At 41.0% G+C, this 22,110-nt stretch overlaps 1 protein-coding gene across 11 annotated transcripts in view; it reads left to right on the forward strand.

The window, feature by feature from the left end:
• The window catches only part of PPFIBP2 (PPFIA binding protein 2), a 109,977-nt gene that overhangs the window by 52,633 nt on the left and 35,234 nt on the right, over positions 1-22,110 (forward strand). For 8 of the 11 annotated variants that reach the window (XM_033151935.1, XM_033151945.1, XM_033151916.1 and 5 more), the window contains 5 exons: positions 2,959-3,051; positions 8,990-9,103; positions 16,707-16,838; positions 17,827-18,009; positions 20,899-20,991. In XM_033151935.1, coding sequence (XP_033007826.1) covers positions 2,959-3,051; positions 8,990-9,103; positions 16,707-16,838; positions 17,827-18,009; positions 20,899-20,991 — 615 coding nt within the window. Of the gene's footprint in view, positions 1-2,958; positions 3,052-8,521; positions 8,571-8,989; positions 9,104-12,541; positions 12,862-16,706; positions 16,839-17,826; positions 18,010-20,898; positions 20,992-22,110 lie in introns of those variants that run through there. The other 3 variants (XM_033151999.1, XM_033151972.1, XM_033151963.1) reach the window with 3 other exon arrangements.

Consider the following 22,110-nt stretch of genomic DNA (forward strand, 5'->3'; position numbering starts at 1 on the left):
CAGAGTAGCTAATTTTGGATGTATTGAAAACGCAGTGGATTGTAGGTATTTAATATATTGTTGTTATATTTCCACTCACGTGAGTCACGTTTGTGCTGCCAAAATAACACGGCAAGCATTGGGCACTATGCATCTTGGGTGCTTTGTTCAGCCTTCAGGCAGCAAAATGTCTTTGGCCAGTCCTGCAGATGCCCAGTACTCCCTGTGCTTAGAGAGTGATGTCTCTCTCACCTGCATATGTAAGCACTCTTCTGAATAACCTTGGAGTCCTCCAGGGCATGTCTTGACTTTATGCAATCTGTCCCACTCCAGATTGTCTCTGGAGCCTCTTGGTAACAGTTTCCCCTTGTTCCAATTCTGAGCTCTGGGTCCTGGGATGGTTGTTCCAGTTTTCCAGTGCTCCCCCACCCCCTCCCGCAATCTTCGCAATTCCGAAGCCATATGTGAAAGCTTTCACGTTAATTTGGGAAAGTGTTGATAACTGTGTAGCTCATACTGCTCAAGGAAAATGTCTACACTTCAAATATGACATTCTTTAAACACAGCCAGTTTACGGCTGCCAAAACTTTAAAAAGTTCAAAAACCAGATGTTTCTGGGGTTTGTGATCCTTTACCAGGTGAATGACCACAGGAGGTTCTTCTTGGGGAGCCATGACAGCACTTGCTTCCATCATAATCTACAAGCCTGTGCCCTTGGGCCATATTGCTATGTTTTTATCTTCTCAATATGTTTGCCATAAAGAGAGCCAGTATCTTAAGAGATGCCGTCTGAGACAGAGCAGCTGTTTGCTTAGTAGGTGAGCCTGTCTGGACTGCATTTGTCTGTTCTTATTAAACCTCGAAGCAGCTGATGTTTTGGCAGAGCTGATATTTTCTCCTTGGATTACAGTACTCTGTCTTATGTGGATGTTGGCTAATGTAGTTCCATCCCAAGATATTTTGGAAGCGTTAATCAGAGCAGGCAGCATTGTAATACATTATCTATTTATGGCTTAATGCAGGATGAATCTTTATCCAGAATTTAATGAATTGTCCTGAGAGAGGCAAAACCTATTTCAACGTACAAAATACGCCTGCTCTTCTAGTTGCTTAAGATACCTTTTTGTTGCGCCAAGGGGCTTTTATCCTATAGGTTCATCCTATTATGGACTTTCTGGGTCAAATGTGTCAGTCCAATATTAGGTCTGGCTACCTAGGGCTTGCTGATCAGAAGGTTGGCAGTTTGAATCCCCGCGATGGGATGAGCTCCCATTGTTTGGTCCCAGCTCCTGCCCACCTAGCAGTTCGAAAGCACGTCAAAGTGCAAGTAGATAAATAGGTACCACTCCGGTGGGAAGGTAGACGGTGTTTCTGTGCGCTGCTCTGGTTCACCAGAAGTGGCTTAGTCATGCTGGCCACGTTACCCGGAGGCTGTCTGCGGACAAACGCCGGCTCCCTTGGCCTATAGAACGAGATGAGCACCGCAACCCCAGAGTCATCCGCAACTGGACCTAACGCTCAGGGGTACCTTTACCTAATGAATGGAGGTGAGGAATGTGCTGAGCAAAGTTATATCCCGATCATGCATAATGTTGTGAAAGGAAATAAGACACTATATTTCCAGGTAAGAGTATGTAGATTCTGCCTTCTTGTCACTGCCTGTTGCTTCCTTTCGATCCTGCGCAAAACTGACTTGAGGACAGCCTCAAATGAGTAGCCATGAAACTTGCTGGGTGGCCTGTGTCTCAGCTTAACCTCCTCTGCAGGGTGGTTGTGAGGATAAAATGGAGCAGGGAGGAGAACCATGTATGCCATCTTGAGTTCTTTGGAGTATGGTGGCATCTACATTGACATACTCTAAGTATCTGAATAGAGGTGGGTTAACTCATTTTACCTTTCAAATCCTGGCTGTGGCATCTTCAGCTGTGCTGGGAGTTTGTTTTTTGCTACATATGCAATGCAAGGAGTGTTCTTTATAAAGAATTCAGCAATTGCATGGAACTGTGTTGCTCTTATTGCTTGATTTTCATTTGTTGTGATAAAGGTGAACTGTTGACTTTTCATATGCTGTACAATACTTTTTCCAATGCATGGGAAGAAGTAATGGGTGTATTAACTGTTTGTCAACAGTGAATCTGGAGAACACAGTAGGATTGCCACCTTGCAGGCCTGGATGCATACCTTTTAAAAAAAAATCACCAGTACAATGAGAGAATGTAGCTGTGCCTTCCCTCTTTTGTACCCTTCCCTGATTCTGTCACTGATGTCTCTACCTGTTGTGCCCTGGTATCTCACCCAACACAGCAGCCAATGGCAGGACCAGGATAAGAATAGGTGGGACATGCAGGGGTTTAAAGGGAACTGTGTTGCAGCCCTGAACTAGAAAATATGCCTGTTTTACGTATTTTTAAAATGTGCATTTCCTGTTTTGAAGGCAGCGGAGTAATAACTAGCAGACAGCTCACTGAGTTTTGGATCTGATTTGTCTTTTGTGGAATTCCAGAAATATGCTGGAGTTGGATGGGTGGCAGTGGACTGACCTTACAGCTGGGATCAATTATCTGTCCTGGATAATTCCTTTCTTCCCCACCCCCTTCTCTCTCTCTCTCTCTCTCTCTCTCTCTCTCTCTCTCTCTCTCTCATATATGGGTGTAGAGAGGGGGACTGGGAAGATGTTTTCCCTTTTGCCACGATTACCGGTATATCCTAGAAAATTGAAGGATTTCCAACTTACATTTCATTTTAAAATCCTGTAAAATGTTTGTGGCTTAGCAAACTTTGTCTGCAGTCCTAACCCCATTTACCTGGGAGTAGACATGGTTAGGACTGCACTGTCAGCTGAGAAAATTGTAAGCTATGTGATACATTTGTGGCATGTTCTTATAGCTATGATTATACAGTGCTTTAAAGTTCTAGGCAAGATCTAATAATACAATCACATTTCAATTACTTGTAATCTTAACCTGTTGTTCTCTTTAGTCCCAGGTGAATCACCATACTTCTGCAAGTAATGAAACCTATCAAGAACGCCTGACAAGACTAGAGGGTGACAAAGAGTCTCTCATACTGCAGGTATGCAATTTATAGCATCACCATTTGCATTTGGAATTTATTGGTGTGTTTGTTGCTCATTGTGAAAAGCAGGAGAATAGAATATCATTATATCATGTATTTTATATTCTGCTTTTCAGGACAAGGACTATTTTAAAAAAATCCCTGTACCTACTTCATATGAAGGAATTTTGGTCTTGGCCTGTGTGTTGATGAATTCATTTTATTCTTTTAACACTGTTGTTTGAAGTATAATAAAAGTCTTATGCTATGTTTCTTGGGGGTTAATTGCAGCAACTGTTAGTTATTGTAGTTGTTGGTGTCAACTATTAAATTCAATTTCCTGTCTGAAAATTCTACGTATTTTAAATATACATATATATTAAAATATTTAAGTACTGAGAGAGCAGAAAACCTTAGGTTACTCTAAATTTCTGGGTCAAATAGACTGTGGATTCAGCTAGACACCAGCAACAGTAACAAAAAAGCAAATCCATAGTGGGCTATTGACTTTTAAGGGGGACCTGGTGTGACCCCATAGCCTTGAATGGTGTCTTGAAACTGCTTGGCTGCTGCCTCCCTCTTTGTCTATCTCTGCCAGAAACATGTGTTCAAAGCTGGGACAAAGCTCACTTCAGTGCTTAGCAGTAGGGAAATAGTATCAGTCCATTTTGTGTAGCCTAAAAAAAAACACCTGAAATTTGAGTGAGAAACTCAAGGCTGTAAAGTTTGGTGGTATTACCTCTTGTTCCCCCCATTTACTTTTGACTGAAGTGAACTGTACAATTGTTCTCAAATTTGGGAGTTCAGTTTTGGTTGGTAGTGGTCATTTTATCCAAGAAGAGCAAGCTTCTCGGTCCAAAGTCAGAGAGGAGAAGGAAAGGAAAGATTTGTGTGATGGGCTTTTTGAGTACAGTCGTACCTTGGTTCTCGAACGCCTTGTGACTCGAATGTTTTGGCTCCTGAACGCCGCAAACACGGAAGTGATTGTTCCGGTTTGCGAACGTTCTTTGGAACCCGAACGTCCGACCCGGCTTCCGCGGCTGTCGATTGAGTGCAGGAAGCTACTGCAGCCAATCGGAAGCCATGCCTTGGTTTTCGAACGTTTTCGGAAGTCAACCGGATTTCCGGAAAGGATTCCGTTCGAGAACCTAGGTACCACTGTACTGTATTGTATACAGGCAACACTTTTTATCAGGGCTTTTTCAGCTGGAGCTCAGCTCTGGCCCTTCTCAGTGGGCACCATTGCCATTCTAAGAGAAAAAGGGAGGTGCTCAGCACCTCTCTTTCTAGAAAAATAGAACAGCATTTTATGCTGGTTACAATGTCCAGTCTACACTCTTACCTTCCAACATGAAAATTACATTATAGGAATGTAACTCACAAGCTGTGTACTGTGATGCACTGGTGTTCTACAAGATGGGCTGAAATGTGTGTTGAAATTAAGTCACCATGTTGGGTGTTCTTTGTATTGTTATGCAGAAATTATTTTCGCCCTCCCCAACACCCAAAAATAAGCAGTGAAGGAGAGTGAAAGAATTCACCAGGATACTCTCATGCAGTCTGCACTGTGACTGAGAAGTATGGGGCAGTCCCAGAAACATCATCATTGCTCAGAAAGCAATGGCTCATAGCTAAGTTATGAATAAATGGGCAAGGAAAGCAGGACATGGCAAAATAATATCACACAGATGCACATAGCTTCAGGATCAAGAAGAACATAAAATGTACGTGTGGTGTGCAGTCTTGAAGTGTTCATCTGTTTTAATCCAAATAAACCCAGTAAGATAAGGTATCTTATTTTCATGAATATTTCCACCTTCCTATGTTCTGGCATTGCATATTCAGGGCAATTAGCTGAAGAGATGATCTGATCTGATCATAGTTGTGAGTTCCATGAGTATTATCAGTTCCTATGCATGTGTTTACCCATTCAAAAGTACAGAAAACAATGTGTGTGTGTCCTTGATGTTCATGTTACGAGCAATTGGCTTAATTGTGCATTTTGTTCATTAATCAAACATACAGAAATTAGTGGGTAATTGATGTGCATTGCTTGGATAATTTGCTTAATTGCTGCAAAGCAACTTTCATGGTTAAGCTGATGCATCAGGTTTTCTCAAGAATTTGGTTATAATACATGCCGCCAGTTAGGGCCATTGTCCACGGCCATGAAATGAGGGGTATTTTACAAGAGAAACATTACAGTGCTTGCAGCATCCCTGTGTGATTCAAGTATTGCAAATGGTTCATTAAGAAACTATTGCAGTAATATTTATAGCTTGTTTAATTGCTGTCGTTCCTTTAGTATAAGATGTAATGACTACTACTAGGGCACAGACATTCTGACCAGCTTTTGTCTGTTTATACTTACTGCTCAAGAGGCATGAAGGGAATAGAAATATTTGAAGCAAGAATACATACTCGGATCACTTAATATAGATTATGCCTTAATTATATCTGTTAAGCGATATTGAGCTAAGGGATCATTTTTTTAAAGAAAAAAATAAACAATATAACAGTAGACCCAGGGAATTCCCAATGTATTAAAATAGTAGACAGACCATGCAAGACTGAAATTGGCCCACCAGTAAAATAGATTCCTAACTAGAATATGATGTCCCTTTTCAGGTTGCACAAGTAGGGCTGTGCAAAATGTTAATATACGAACATTTTTACAGCCGTTCGCGGAGCTGAAATGCTACCCAAAGATTACGAGGAGGCAGATGATCATTGTTAGTAGATTTATTTGGGGGGGAGGATTTGTAACTGGTTAAGGAGGTGGTCCAGGGACTAGTGTTTTATTTTCTGTCTCCTGTTTTAAAATGAAGGGGCAGCTCAACAACACACACTAAAAAAAGAATAAGGGAATCGGCCCAATCTGTATCTAAGTTAGTAAAGAATACATTCACCACCACCCTCACATTTCAGAGAACTTGGGGCCCTTCCCCTGGATACCACAAAATGTCTCCCCTCGTTTCTATTCAAAGTTCTGCTGAAGGTGGGAGAGAGGGTTTTATGCTGTCCCAAGCACAGGATCACCCCCCAAATATATTCCTACTTACCAAGAGACAAAACTGCCCTTGGCTGCTTTTCCCAGACTAAAGCTGCTTATATATAATTACTCTTAACTTTGGATAATTGGCTTCCTAAATAAGTAATGCCATTGTGATTTAGTTGGCATTGTTTCTAATGGACGCAGGAGATTTGGGTTTAAATCTCCGCTCAGCCTTGAAAATCTCAGAGTCTGCCTTGGGAAGCTCACTCTAGTGCAAGAGCTTTGCTCCATGTTTGCACCATATTTCTGGCTAGTCAGCTACACATTGCAGGTGAACATTGTGTGCATATAGATGTTTGCAAAGTACGGGGGAGAGAATCTTTCACATCCGCCTAGAAGACCGATTGGTGGGACACCTTTTGAAATAGCCCCAGAAAGAATGGCTACTCTGCAAAATCAGGTGTCTCTCTCTTCAACATTCCCCTATTGTAGTGGCCAACCAAAACTGCTGTGGGCATCACTTGAGCTCCATGAAATGATTTCTTAATGCAGAAGGCATCATTTTGGGGTTCAGAAATGGGAACTATGGCAAGAATCTAGAATTCCTAATTAAATGCAAATCCCTTCTGGATTCTATCCAGAAGAGCTAATCCTGACATTGTCTGCTCTTCATGGACAAAGGAGATTTCAATTCTGAGAAGTATTAACTATCTATGAGGTTTTGACCTACAGGCTTCCATTGTTGGTTATTACCCTATTCCATACAACACAAAGCAGGAAAACATTCAGTTGGCAGAGATGCAATTCATTAGATGTAATGTAGCTGGGCACAGGCATCTCTGCCTTAATGTTGGCCACCCCAATTCGGCAGATCTATGAAAGAATTAGTAGCCTGTCAAATGACAGTTGGTTTCTTACCGGTATATGGTCAATATAGCTGGAACTCTTTATGCTAAATGCTGGAGATTACAAACCATACCAAAGATAAAGAATGGGTTGTGGGAAACCTGGGGTGCCAGTTTAACATATTTTCTAAGAGGTTGAGAAAGAAGAGACAAGACTGGGAAAATGGAGGAAATCTATGGATTAGGCTATAGTAAGGGATTTCAAACCAAACAAGCATTATGTATTTAAAATGGAGTAGTATTTGTGAATCACTATTTTGGAAAATAGATATGTTTTATTTATTATGGGATAGATTAAGGAATTTATGGAAATGGTGCTTTATGTTTTAACATGGGATTATAGCAGGTAGGAAGATTAATCTTCTGAATAAGCTTTTGGTTAGTAACATTATTGTTAAGTGATTATGGTTTTGCTCACTTATGTTATGTTGTGTTGTGCTATAATTATTTATGCTGTTGTGAAAACAATAAGTTTTTTTCTAAAAAAAAAAAACTTGTAGCCTGTCTGCCTACAAATCCTGGCTCTTGGCATGTGGATGACCTCAAAATGTGGAGGTGTCTCTATTTCAGCTTGCAAAATCTTTATAAATCACTAGAGGTGATTCTTCCTTTGCAAAGTAGAACTAGGTGAGCATTTTTTATTTTATTTTTTAACAAAGGCGGCTGGTTTTAGATATGACTGGGCTTGCTTTGCTACACAGCCAACTGCTTTCTTCCTAAATCTGGATTAATTGGAAAAGCCTACAATTATGTACTTTTACTGAAGTACAAAAGGTGTGTCTCTGACGCATACCACTGCAATATTTCTTTCCCAGTTTTTATGTTAGCAAACTTCTCAAACAAAGAAGGAGGCAGAAAAGAATATCAAGTCCTTGAAGCTCTTCAGTCAAGATTATTCCAGCGTTCAGGTTTAATTGGTTAAAAGAAATCTGGAGGTGTTGGTTCTGAGAGGTAGGAAGCCCAGTGAACCCTTTGACAATCCAGATTTGCAGAAGGCACACAAAGTCTGTTTGCTTGCTTGCTTGCTTGTTTGTTTGTTTCAATTACATTAGCTACCATTGGGTTCGCGCAGAATGAAGCGTTCATGTTGTTTTCTGTAGCTGTGGGGTGACACCATTCTTGGATTTCCCTGAGAATTGTTACTAATTCGTTCCCAACAATTCAGTGCCTAAACTCTGGCATTCATGTTTAAGCTTGTAATACTTTGAACCTGTGAAAAGCAGAGTACTGCCAGTGTTAAAACATGTCTTTTGCATATTACGTTTTTTAAACAGTCACAGAAAGCTTTGTTGATAGGTAAGCTGTTCTTGTGCTCTCGTAAGGAGAAAGGTAATTGGTTGGCTTCCTACAGGACTCTTTCCCTTACATTTCCCCCTTTCTAAGGAGAGAAGTGTTGGCAGAAGCTGAAAGGGTTTTGCGTGCTCAAAGCCCACTTAAAATATTAACAGGATTCTTCAGGGGCTTTTTCCCTTTGAAGGATTATTTACTGTAAATGCTAGCACATGATCTTCAGTGTTCTGTTTTCACATCAGCATTTGTTTGTTTTTCTAGCCTTCCAAATGCCTCTTTTTATTTTTTAAAAAAATATTGCTGGTATTTTTCTTCTTCTCCAAAGTGTGATGTAGTGACTTCTTAAGGTAAGTAGCAAACTGTCATTTTGAAAATAGAGTAAGATATTTTAAAGTCATTTAGTAACTACAGTAATTGAATTATTGGAGGGGGGGGTTAAAAAGAAGAAAAACCCTGTGTAGTGAGGTGTATGTTGGACTGAAGCCTGAAGCCTGGGAAGGTGTGGGTTCAAATCCCTATTTGGAGATGAACCTTATCAAGATGACCTTGGTTCAGCTGGTTGCTGCCTTTAAACCAAATCTATTTTATCTGGCTGTTAGAGAACATGAAGAGATTATTCCATGCCACCACCCTATAAGGAAGAGTGGCCAACACATGTGGGTGGGTGCATATAGCTATGATTCGTTACTAACAGTAATGGCTTTTATCCCTGAAAGTATGGAATATTTCCTTTTTATGACTGTTTCCTTTTTGTCCTCAATTGTAGGTGAGCGTCCTTACAGACCAGGTGGAGGCCCAAGGAGAAAAGATCAGAGATCTAGAAGTTTGCCTCGAGGGGCACCAGCTGAAACTTAATGCTACCGAAGAGATGCTTCAACAGGTAGGAGGAGTGTGGGGTTTGTAAGGAAGCTTTTTGTGAATAAGCAGACTCCCATGTACACATCTGGCTCTATAGTCCCTCGAGACAAATAGGCTGGAATTAGATAGGTCTCCAGCCTCCTTACAAATCAATTTTTATGAGTTGCTTTTGCTTTCTCCACTGGTGTGTGGTGTTCTATATTTCAGGCATATAACGCTGTGACCAGTAGGCATGTAAATTGATACCATTGTGTGTATTATTCTTCATTAGTGTGACAAAGAAAAGTCAACAAGAGGGCTGGATGTGGCTGAAAACCTGTTAAACTGGTTAGATGTTCTTTTTTATATAGCTGTAGAAGTTAACCCAATGAAATGGGTGGCTTAGAAGCTGTTTTCACACAGTTTGGTTTGAGGTTTAAATAATGAGTGATTTTATCGAATTTGGGAAGCTTTAAGAGTTTTAATGGATATTCTTTATTTTTAACTGAGCATCTGTGTCAGAAGGTCTCCTTATATGTAGCCATTTGCTTGCAGAAGCAGTTGGATGGTAGACCCAGCTCATCTCACCTTTCTACAACAGCAGACAAAGAGGGGTCAGTCTTTGCAACTTGAAGTGACTTGCTGAGTAGAACAAAAGCAACTGTTAATACATAAAACAAACTCTGAAGGATTTGTTCCTTGCAGTCTCCAGGCCTGCCTATAATCTTGGGATTCTAGAAGTACATCACACTCTAGGATCCTGGCACAAGGAGATCCAAGTTGCTTTTCTCCAACATTGGGAGCTGGCCCCTGTGCTGAAGCCCCCAAGCATGTGTTTCCTGTATGCCTGCATTCACATAAATTAGAGGATAGCTCAGTCAGTAGAGCATGAGACTTTTAATCTCAGGGTCATGGGTTCAAGCCCCACGTTGAGCAAAAAAAATCCTGCCTCAAAAATACATTTTTCTGGAACATGTGAAGCATCCCATAAAAGCACACTAGTGAAAATGTTTAATTTAAATTGGTGAGTTGCATTAAAACAACAACCAGGAATAAGCCCTCCATGACCTTCTCTTATGAAGTATCTAGATTGGATGTTACTTTCACTGCCCTGAAGTTGCTTGATAGCCCTAAGCAAGCCATGGTCTCTCTGCAATATGAGGATAGCGATACTGACACGCTCAGCATGGTACTTTGCATGTAAAACTTACAAGATAAGGTAGGTGGGACGGCTTGAATATTTGTATAGCACTCTAAAGGTTAGGTGTCATTATTCCTACATGCAATTTGATACATGGTAGAATTTATCTTCTGTTTCTCTTCCGTACAGCAACAGTAGATCTCCACAGGCGTTTTAGTTGGGATATTCTTCAAGTTAGGACTGACTCACATAATCAAATACAACTGCCAGCAATATGTTTATAAATATATACTGTGTGTATATATATAGTCTCCAGGCTTGGCTATATGGAATCAAAGATGCTAGTGGCAAAGTATTTCCAGGAGTGCAGTGTTGCAAGTACAAACTGTGGTTCAGCATGCCAACTCTCATTGCACATCAGGTTGGTTTTGAAGTTTAGTTTAATTGTGACATTTGCCGTGAGCGTTCTTGAATCCAGGCTGTTGTCCTCTAAAAAAAAGGCACAAACTGCAGTCCTCGAAATGTTAGTTGTCTTCTTCTTTGGCAATCACTCATAGTCTAGTAAGATTGTCTTCCATAAACATGGTTTTAACAATGAGTCCGCAAGTGACTGTGGAGGCCAATTGCATGTCAATACCCAATCCCTCCCGTGGTGAAAAGAAGACACAGGACACAATGAATAAGGTTAAATGGGCATAAAAAGGCCACAACTTTATTGGTTACGGATGATGAGCGGTATTGGCTTAGGCATTGGAACTAACCGACTATATCCGACTCCAGCACCTTGTGCTGGCAGTCTGAGAAGGGTTAACCACCGATGGGTGAGAGCCCTGCTGCTGCACATCAGCTAGGGACTCACCCTGTGATCACCGGTCTGGGGTGTGCCTTTGGCCCTCACCCACCGTGGCTTCGGACAGGGACATGCCCCCCGGACTCATTTACTGAAGTACCCTTCAGAACCTGGGGGAGGTGATGGCCCAACCTCCCCCCCCCCGTCATCCTAACTGAGATAATCCAATGCCTAACCGCCAAACTAAAGTTGTGACGAGTTGCTACAAGGTAGGCGAAAACCACCAGGCTGAAGCCAATTTGCCAAATGGGAAAATTCCTACCAGGCCCCTTAACGGCGACCAACCGAGGTCCATAGCAAGGTCAAAGAGAACGCTGCCTAAAGGGGCGCTAAAGGGGCGCTGCCTAAAGGGTGAGAGGGTGGGAAAGCGTGCTGGATGGAAGCAGGAAGCGAGAGGCTGAGCCCTGGCCGCATCCTGGCTTAAATGCAGCCAGCCATGCCCGACAGCTGTGCCAGTTGGCCAGCTGGCCGGGCACCGCGCCCAGGGCACAGCCAATGGTGGCAGGGGATGAAATCATCCCCTGCGCACGTGTGGGGCTCGTGATGACTGCAACCGCCCCTCCTTCCTAAGGGGCGGAAAGGGATTTCTGGATCCACACGTCCTTCCACAGTGGGGACATTGGTTTCCAGGCAGGAGTTGATCACGTGGATTTGTTGACCACCAGCATTACGCTTTCCATTTTTAACTTCTGAATAGAGTAGTTGCTTTGGAAGACGATAATCAGGTATCCACACAACACGACCAGTCCAACAAAGTTGATGTCAAAATGTTAGTATCCAAATGGTGACACTTTCATCACATCTATGTTGCGGACAACATGCATTCATAAGCATAAGCAACTGGTTATCTGTAAAGGTTGGGGCTCTGACTTCTTTCCCAGCCACGTGGCAGAAGCGGTGGAGGAGAGTGAGAGCTTATCAGTAGTGTGCACTAACCATGGTTTCAATGTGACATGTGGGCCAAGCTTTACCCTATCTGTGATCATCACAACCATTGGCTAATTTACTTGGTATCCAGCTCTGTTTCCATTTGCTCTCGCTCATGATCCAAAAGCATTTGAAGCAGCTGCATCAGCTGAAACTAAGCAGGTCTGGGTCAATTCAGTGTCTCGATGGAAGGCTGCCTGGGAACCCGATGTGCACTGCCTTGCATGCCATGAGGAAAGGCAGGATACAAAGAATGTTAAATAAGCACCGTCTTGGATGTTTGCTGTATTTAATTTCCAAATACCGCTTTCTGATATGAAAGTGCTGTCCCTTAGTCCTTGGTGTCTTAGGCTAGTTAGGATTTTCGGGTGATAAGAGGAAGGTGTTGTGTACATGTTCAGTGATGCTCGTTTTTTCCTGTTTTGCAATGCTTGAGGTCTCACTTTCAGCACTAAGGAAAGTTCTGGGTCTAAGAACTGGTGAGGTATGTCTGAAATTAGTCTCTGGCTCTTTTTGCAGAGGACTAAGTGTTCAAACAGTCACCCTCCTGGCAAGTTGCATGCTTCTCCTTTCTTTCTAACTTCTCTTTTTGGACTCGCGGTGTGTAAACAGAGAAGTGGAAGGCTGCAATCCGCTGCTTCTTACTGTGTCATCTTGAAATAGTGCAAGAAGCCACATTCTCAGCTGTGTTTTAACTTAAGCGAATATTCCATTTCTACCACAGCTGACACACAGCTCTTGTAAAAAGTGCCGCCCTCATCCTAGCGTGATTCTTGCTGAATTTTGGGAATCGGGTAGGACTCTAGCCTGTTTGTTTCCATATTGCTTTAACGAAGGAATGGATTGTACCAGCTTCAACTTTCAGCAGTGTATTTCCCACAAAGTACGTATTAAATGTCATGGAGTTTAAATGGAATATTCTTTTGGGATGTTCTGTTATACAGCATGAGTTTCTGCTTGCTTTTGTCTTTTTAGTATCTTGGAACAGGTTGGTGGGGATTTGTGACAGATTGTAAATTCCACTTACCAGGTGCATACTCTCTTTGGGTGAATACCTTGGTCTTACACCAACTAAGCAATTCAAGCTAGCTAATATTCCTCAACCCTGCCACCATTTCCAAGTTTCCAGAAAGCATAAATAAGCCTGTGCTGCAGCTTTTTGTTACAAATTCATTTCATGCTTAGATTTCGGGAAGATTAAACAGCACTTCAGTGTACTGAACACAGTGTGTTAACTTCGTGCAATGTGGTTGTTGTGTTGCGGTTTAGACATAAGTATGAATTTAAAGACAAAGCAAAGTTAATATATGACATTGTTATAACAGTTTCTGCGTTTGCGTTTTTGGATCCTTGAATTTGGGTCTTTTTTTTTCCTTAAGAAAAAAGATTTGGAAGGGGTGTTTCTTGCAAATTACTTTGATCAGTGACAGGTTTAAAGCAGTCTGAATAAAGCAAAGACGCTGCATCGTGTACTGCCAAATTTTGTTATGCTTATTTATAAACGTACTAAACAATATAGATTATACTCTGTCTGGCTGTCTCTGCTACTGTCTTTTTACAGATCCTCCTGAAACTCTTGTAGCCAAAATTACCTCTGCACATGACACGTGTTATCTTTTCGCTTCAAAACCAATAACGTAATCTGTACTTTTACTTCTTACAACTCTGTATTTATTCAAGTTGCCTTCCAATTGCATCATACCGCTGGAATACTCTGTAATTTCCCCATAACAAAGTGGGTCATATTCCACTAATGAACTGCCCAGCATAAGCATCTGCTTGAAGATGGAAATAATGACTTCCACATGTTAGCAACTGCACTGTGGCATTTTATTCAAGCTGTGCTTCAGATAATTTTTAGTTCAGTAGACTTTCTGGACCACAAGTCTCATCTGGCTAAAATTAAAGCAGCACCACTGAAGTATAACATCGGCGGTCGCTTTTCTAAAAACTAAAAGTTAGGGAAGTTGCAGGGGTGTCGTGCATTGTCACTTTAAGTAAGGGTTGTATGTACTGGTACCGGTAAGTCCCATTCACACAGTTCTGTGTTACATTCCACAGATGTGTTCACCAACTATTTTGCATCTCTTACTTTTGTGCTGGTTCGACATGTGTCTTTCTAACGCTCTGGATGGTGATCTCTGCTTGCTTCCTTTTATAACTTCTAGCCAGATCCAAAGTTTGTCTTTACTGTTTGTGGCATAATACCGAAATCCGTCTGTGTTGAATTCAAGATTAGAGCTCTTGCTTTCTAGCTGACCCTATCTGCATTTTAATGCAGGCTTCAGAAATACTTAAATTGGGACAAGACTCTCAACAGTTAGCTCCAGATCCTTTTTTCAGTGCCAAGACTTAGTCCTGTGAAATAGGAGATCGGGGAGAGTAGCTTTCAGCATGTGCACTGTATCACTTCTACACCACACAAGCAGTATTTATAAGTTGGGGATTAAGACGGGATGTATTTTGGGGATGAGAGTTTAAAACAGGATTGGACAAATTCATGGACTACATGCCTCTTTAGCTATCAGCTGCCATGGCTATATGGAATCTTCTCCTTCACTAATATAGCACTGCTCTATACATATCCACAAACTACTTTTCTGTGTTCAGGCACTGTGCACTTCTGGAATACTAATGACTGGGAGAATTTTGTTCAAAAGTGCTGGGGAAATTGTTTCTCACTGCAAGCCTGGAGACTTTCTGTCCAACAAAGCTGCTCCAGAAACCCCAGAACACCAATGTTGAAATGGCAACAGGGGGTAGCACTTTCTTCGCACATAGTTAAATTATGGAAATCGTTCCCAAAGGAGGCAGTGATGGCCACCAACTTGGATGGCTTTGGGGGAGGATTGAACGAATTCATGAAAGATAAGGCTATCCATTACAATTTGCTGTGATGGCTATGATCTGCCTCCACAATCGGAGGACATCCTGCTCCACTGAAGGGGGTTTGGTATGCTAGGGACCTGAGGCACATGAAGCATCAGAGATGACAAAGTTCTGTTTCAGTTTTATAGGGAGCACTCCCAAGCTGTTGAGGGCAGCCTAACCACCACTTAAAGTAACAAGAGTTCTTATTTTGTGTGAGAGAAAACCCTCTGTCACCTCATCTTCAAAGTTGAGACCACACCACCCTTTGAAAGTTCTGTGATCTCCTCCTCTCCAAAGATTAATCCAGTATTCTAGGTTGGTGGGTTTTCCCCACCCTGCTCCCCCCCCCCCAAAAAAAGATTTTAAAAGTCTGGACCAAACACTGCTCTGTATATGCCTGCAAACTACTTTCCTGTGTTTGAGGAATAAACTCTTCTGGAACACTCATTTAGCACAAGCCCAATACACATTCCAATACAGGCTTGACTGTTGTGCCAGATGACTTTCTGGCCAATAGAGCTGGTCTAGAAACTAGCAAATTTACCAAAATACATAGGAGCACAACCAACAAATTAGTCTTAAGAGTTATATTGGGTAGCACTCAACTGGAAAACTGCATGAGCAGAACAACTTGAGCAAGGGGACTTCCTGCCCCCTCCTTTATGCATGCCCCGCATCACTCCAAAATCTGCTCTGGAGTGTTGGGGAAAACCCCAGAACAGATTTAGGGGATGTGCTGGGGGAGAAGAAATTCTGCTCACACAAAGCACTACAGCCTATTATCTGTAGCAATCACGTTGTGATATGTCATTTGAATCCATCTCGCAGCACGATGTTTCAAAAACAAAAAGATCGGTCTGATATATAGGATTCCATACATATCCTGCCTCTGAAATATGTCAGATATGACCATAAGCAGATCTGCAGGAAGGTGAGACTGCTTAACCCTTCAGCCTTATCCATTTTGCCACTTAAAAATCTCCCCTGCAAAATCTCTTTTCACAACCACAAGTAGGAAACAATATGAATACCAGTGGGTCTTCTCCTGTGCGTGGAAAAGCGGGGACAAGGGGTGAGGCTTAAGCAGAGGGAAAGGGTTAAGCACTTCTCCTTCTGCCGCCTTCTCCATATTTCAGCCTCCTATGACAACTTTGGGTTTTTAAAAATAAAGCAGGGAATACATAGATACACAATTGTGTGTAACATGTATATGAAACAATACGCTAAAGTTTAAGAAGCAGAGCTGCAAAATTCATTGCTAAGCTTTCAAAACACACTCAGTACTAACAACTGCTGTGTAATGAATTTGTTCCACTGCCTCAGCAAAATAACCCTGTTCTGTATTCTCAAGTAAACTTGAAAATCCCTTGCTTTGTGGTATCTTTATTTTGTCCCAGGTCTAAAAACAATTATGAAGGGTTGCTTTACTTAATGGTAGTGAACACTTGGGTTAAATGTTTCCATAAACAAAAACATTTTTTAAATGCCTATGTGGCTCTTAACGTAATATTTATACAGTGGTACCTCAGGTTACAGACGCTTCAGGTTACAGACTCCGCTAACCCAGAAATAACGCTTCAGGTTAAGAACTTTGCTTCAGGATAAGAACAGAAATTATGCTCTGGCGGCGCAGCAGCAGCGGGAGGCCCCATTAGCTAAAGTGGTGCTTCAGGTTAAGAACAGTTTCGGGTTAAGAATGGACCTCTGGAACAAATTAAGTTCTTAACCCGAGGCACCACTGTATTCCGTTAAGTGTTGCCTGTAAATTGTTAAATTTGGAGAAGGAAGTACTTTTTTCTGTTAGCCATGGAATTGAGTGAATAAAAAATATCACACACGTACACTCCTATTTTGCAGGAGCTGCTAAGTCGAACATTGCTGGAAACTCAGAAATTGGACCTCATGGCAGAAGTTTCGGATCTGAAGATTAAGCTGGTTGGGATGGAGAAGGAACAAAGCGAATATGAAGAGAAGCAGAACAAAGCTGAGGTGAGCCTTGCTTGCTTGCCATTTGAATTCATGACACTGAGAACAGACCTACATGCTCCATCTCCTAAGTAGGTGTTTAAAATCTGGCCACGAGGGCCCAGTTTCCAGCCATGACATGGTGCATGGGAGGGTAATGCTATACTCTCCCTTCACCCTTTGCTAGTCTCTACCAACTATTTCCAGGTTGCTTTTCATGCAGCAGAGATCCCAAGCTCATCTCTGCAAGCTTTACTGCTCTGGTAATTTTGCTTTCTGGTCAGTCTTTGCCAGGGCTGGCGAGGTGAACTGCCATCTCTGTGTTGAATGATCCGGTTATTCCTGATGCAGAAAATTATCCACCCTCCACAGAGGCTGTTCTCTCTGCATGAGTCACTGCTCCGGGTAACATTGTTCCAGTGAGGAGACATGCACATAATAGCGCTTTATAGATAAACACAAAGTGGTCTCCAGTGAGAGAGTTCATTCCACTCTTGTCATCTTTGGATTCAAGAGTGGACTGGACTCCCTAATTTCAACTCTGAAAAAAGTGTGCCACAGGCACTAGAAGTTTGGTGAATACTCTGGCTAAGCAGTTTTTCCAAATATGACTGGGAGCAAAAAAAAAAAAAAAAGTGTGTGCGCACACACACACACACTTTACTATGTACCTCATCTACCATATTGTTGTTGCCACTCAAACTCACTCTTCTTATTGCATAGGTGCTCAGTCATTTATTTGAAACAAAATAGAAAATTCTTTCCAGTAGCACCTTAGAGACCAGCTGAGTTTGTTCTTGGTATGAGCTTTCGTGTGCATGCACACGAAAGCTCATACCAAGAACAAACTCAGCTGGTCTCTAAGGTGCTACTGGAAAGAATTTTCTATTTTGTTTCGACTATGGCAGACCAGCACGGCTACCCACCTGTAACTAGTCATTTATTTGTTTGTTTGTTTCGACTTCATTCCATGTTTCCTCCGGTCTTAATTTTCTCTCTTCCTCTTGTGTAGTCAGTAGTGAACCTGATCAGTGAACTACAAGAACAAATGTGTAGACTGCAGCTGGAGATTAATAGTAAAATCCAGGAAAGAAAATCCCACAGTAGGAAGCCAAATATGGCAGCAGTCGGTCCTCAAGATAGCATTGACTCGGTGACAGAGGTCCCTGTTTGGAAGAATTGCACTCAGTGTGATGTATGAGAAGTAAATTTTGGCCTGAGTTTGTGCATTGCCCCCTTTCAGAGACCAAACTAAACTACTAACTGGAGCTTGCTGTGATCAATTGGCATTAATTTGCGTAGCTTTCACTAGACAGAGTGCTGTGTTTAAGAAACCAACAGGAAATTTTTGCTTGTCTTGGCACAGCATGCTTTCATCCAGACCAAGTAAACATGTGCTTTATCTCCCAGTTGTAAATCAGTTTTGTCTCCTGTTTGGAAGGATTTTCTCAGAAGTTGCTCCATATAAAATTAGGTTGGTTGCTTAAACTGCTGCAGCTAAGTTGGCCTAACATACAAGATACTTATGGTGTTCAACAGTCTTTTGTATGTATTATGGGATGCTTTGGTGATAGCCTGGTTGGATAAATGCAGGTAGGCACTTTGATTGTTGGTTACATGGTTATTCTTTGTTGTTCTTCGTCTCTCACATATGACATACATGGAAGGTTTGTTAATGCCCAGAAAAAAAGGATACACTTTCAGTATAGCAAAAAAAAAAAAAAAAAGGTTATACAAAACCATGCAAGTGGAGGGGGGAAGTCAAATCGATTATGTACTTATTTACATGTGATTATTGTTAAACTGAAAACTGAAAAATAAAATTTACATGGATAGATAGATAGATAGATAGATAGATAGATAGATAGATAGCAGGACCATGAAAAGACATTTAAGGCTAGACTCAGGGACCACTGAGGGATAGAGGGGTAGTCTAGGTCTCTTCACTTCAAGAAGTTAGCACTCTTGCCTCATGAAATCATCATCATCATAAATTTATATGCAGCCATTCTGGGTGGCTATAAGGGGAAAGAATTCAGAAAGTGTTCAGTATAGTTAACCTGATTTTCTACAGCACCCAAGGGCAATAAAGGATTGTTACGTTTAGCAATTAATGGTGATTTTTTTAAATTGGAATAAGATATTTAATATATTTAATAGACAATTTGCATTTAGAACTTTCCTATTTTATATTAACACCCTATTAAAAACAAACAAACCACTCCCTTCCCTCGGGGCCATGTATATTTTTGGCTGCAGGCTTTCATTTAGGAAAATGAGCTTTGGAATGTCTTAAAATCATAGGCATATGATTTTTGCTCAATGTGTGCATTCTAAGAGGATCAAATGAAGGGGGAGAGGCATGGCAAATGCTCTGTCGTGTGTTTCTTTGTTTAAACCCCATAAATTTTGATTGCTTATCCTGCGTAACAAGCACTTCAGTGAAGGCTTTCTGGAATTTATAGAACAAACCTTTGCTGTGTTTGATCAGAAACCACTTCACATGTCAGGCTGAAAGCTACTTTGGTTAAGCTGATGAAGTTGAACAGAAGAGGAATGACAGTGGTATGCCTAACATAAGCTCGTTTAAAGACTTACTAGCAGCTTGGTTTGTTCATGTTGCCGTGTTGTCTTCTGAGTTTTGTAGAATCACATTTTGGAGATACAGCAATACGTTTTTAATCAGTTCATATTTGATTTTTTTTTAAATGTGGTGGCTTTCTCTTCTGTGCCATTACCTTCTTTTAAACAGATATTGGTTGCCCAACAATGACATAATAATAATAATAATAATAATAATAATAATAATAATAATAATAATTTATTATTTGTACCCTGCCCATCCAGCTGGGTTTCCCCAGCCACTCTGGGCGGCTTCCAACAAAGATTAAAATACATTAAAATGCCACACATTAAAAACTTCCCTAAACAGAAGAACACAGCCTGTGTTGTGAACCACCCTGTAATCTTTGAATGAAGGGTGGTATACACATTTAATAAATAATAATAACAACCAGTCTGGAAGAGAGAGACCCAAAAGATTTCATCTGCAAGCACATATAAACACAAAAGAACATGATGTGATTGTGGTTCATAAGAAAAGTGCCGTTAAGAAAATAGTTCTGAACAGTTCAAACAGTTGGAAATCTAGTTTCTGAACTGCGTTGAACTCCTATTCAGAAAGGGAAGGATATAAAAATCACTTTTGTGGTTCATCCATTTAACTAGCAGAGTCAGCTGCTCTGGATAATTTTGTGTGTGTACCACTCACTGATTTGAACTTGTATGTCAGATTTAAAGCAGTTCCTCAGATGACATAAAAATTGTCAGTGGTGTCTCAGAGACAGAGCATTGAAATGAGACAATTTAAAAAATGAGACAATTTAAAAAAAGCAGCAGCAAAGCAAGAAGCTTTCGATTCTATTCCAAGGCACCAACTTGCACCAAAGATGAAGGGGGACTGGCGTTGCATGCATGTGACATCATGTTCATGATGTCACATTGTAGGGAGGAGGCTGAGTGCGCAGCACGGCTTCAATGGCTGGCGGCACCTCCTCTCTCGTGCTCAGCCTCCTTCCATGGCAGGAGGAGATGTTGGCCAATGAAGCTGCAATACGCTTAGCCCCCTCCACCCCCTCAGCATTGGGGAGGAGACTCCAAAAGGATATAGGGGACCCAAAACAGCTTAACCCCCATAAGCTAGTGTCCCTGACTCTCTTTATCACATAGGCAAATCTGATTGGCTATGTGGTTCTTTGGCATCTTGCAGGCTACATGTTCTGTAATTGATGCTGATGAAACATTCCTTCAAACCATGGTTTGCAAAGCCAGTTAAAACCACGGCTTCAAATCACTGTGATTAGACCTTCAAGATTGTTCTTTCCCTGACAGCTGTCTGGGGTTGTTAGTAAAAGAGAGTTCATTTTAACAGACTACCAATTCAAGATTGCTCTCTATCAGCAGTCAGGCCTGGGGTAATTTTATTTTGTTGAGATGGGTGCAGGGGTGCAGTCACTTGACAATTTCACCCACCTGTCCAGTTTCATGAGTAAATGTGTTTTTTCTCTCCCCACCCCCTTTGCAGAACTTAATACAGGAACTAAAACACCTAAAAATTAAGGTTGAAGAGCTGGAAAATGAAAGGACCCAGTATGAATGGAAACTGAAAGCAACCAAAGTAAGCTACACAGCCATTTCACATATTATGCCGAGACAGCCCAAGTTTGTCATGCAATGTAAACTCAAAAGATGCCTGCAATTCCTTTAAAATGTCATGCGGTCCTAGACAAATTTTCTCACCTCCCCAAAGGGAATATACCGGTACTTACATCCTTCGTTTTGCTATGTTTCGTGTTGGCTGGCAATAAAAGTTGTGGGTGTCAGGGAGCAAAGGGCAAGAGAAGATTTGGGTGCAGTGTGCAAAAAATAACAGCATAAAAATGCATTGTCTGGAGTTTTTTGTTGTTTTAATTTAATTTTTATTGCATAATTTTGATTTACAAAAGAAGAAAAAAAAATATATATCTTAATCCAACCATTAACTAATACATTTGAAAAAAATAAATAAAGTTACATATAATAATATTTTGGATGTTTGCGTTTTGATTTCACAATTTTACATAAATTGCATTGATTAAGAAGCAAACTAAATTAATTAATAAATAAAGAGAAGAGAGAAAGGGGGGAGAAAAGAAAAAGAAAAAAATAAGAATTTTGTTCTGTTTATTCTTCACACACTTTACTTCTAATTCCTCCAATCCGACTTCCTGTCAAATCCCTTTGCATCGACTTACGTTAGTTTGAATGTTTACAACACAGTAGATTCTCATGTACATACTCTCCAATACATTCTTGGAAAAATTGTATCTCCACATTCATTCCTCCATCTTATTCCCCTTTCCTTTATCCCTCAAATGCTGGCATGGAAACAAAACTATCGTTGCATTTTAACACATATCTTCTATAGACATCCCATTTCCCCACGAATTTTTGCTTTGTAATTCCTCTTAGGTTGTTTGTTAGAAGAGCCATCTCAGCAAATTCTTGTAATTCACTTTGCCAGTCTGTAATTTTTGGCACTTCCTGGTCTTTCCATCCTTTTGCCACTACTGTTCGGGCCGCTGCTAGTGCGTATAAGAAGACTTCTCTTAATTTATTTGGTATTTCTTTATCTACCATACTTAGTAGGAACGTCTCTGGTCTTTTAATGAAAGAAATCCCCACCATCTTTTTCAATTCATCATATACATCCCCCCAAAACATTTTAATCTTTCATTGTCTGGAGTTTTTGTGTTTC

This window comes from Lacerta agilis, chromosome 1, assembly GCF_009819535.1.
Source record: "Lacerta agilis isolate rLacAgi1 chromosome 1, rLacAgi1.pri, whole genome shotgun sequence".
Lineage (NCBI taxonomy): Eukaryota > Metazoa > Chordata > Lepidosauria > Squamata > Lacertidae > Lacerta > Lacerta agilis.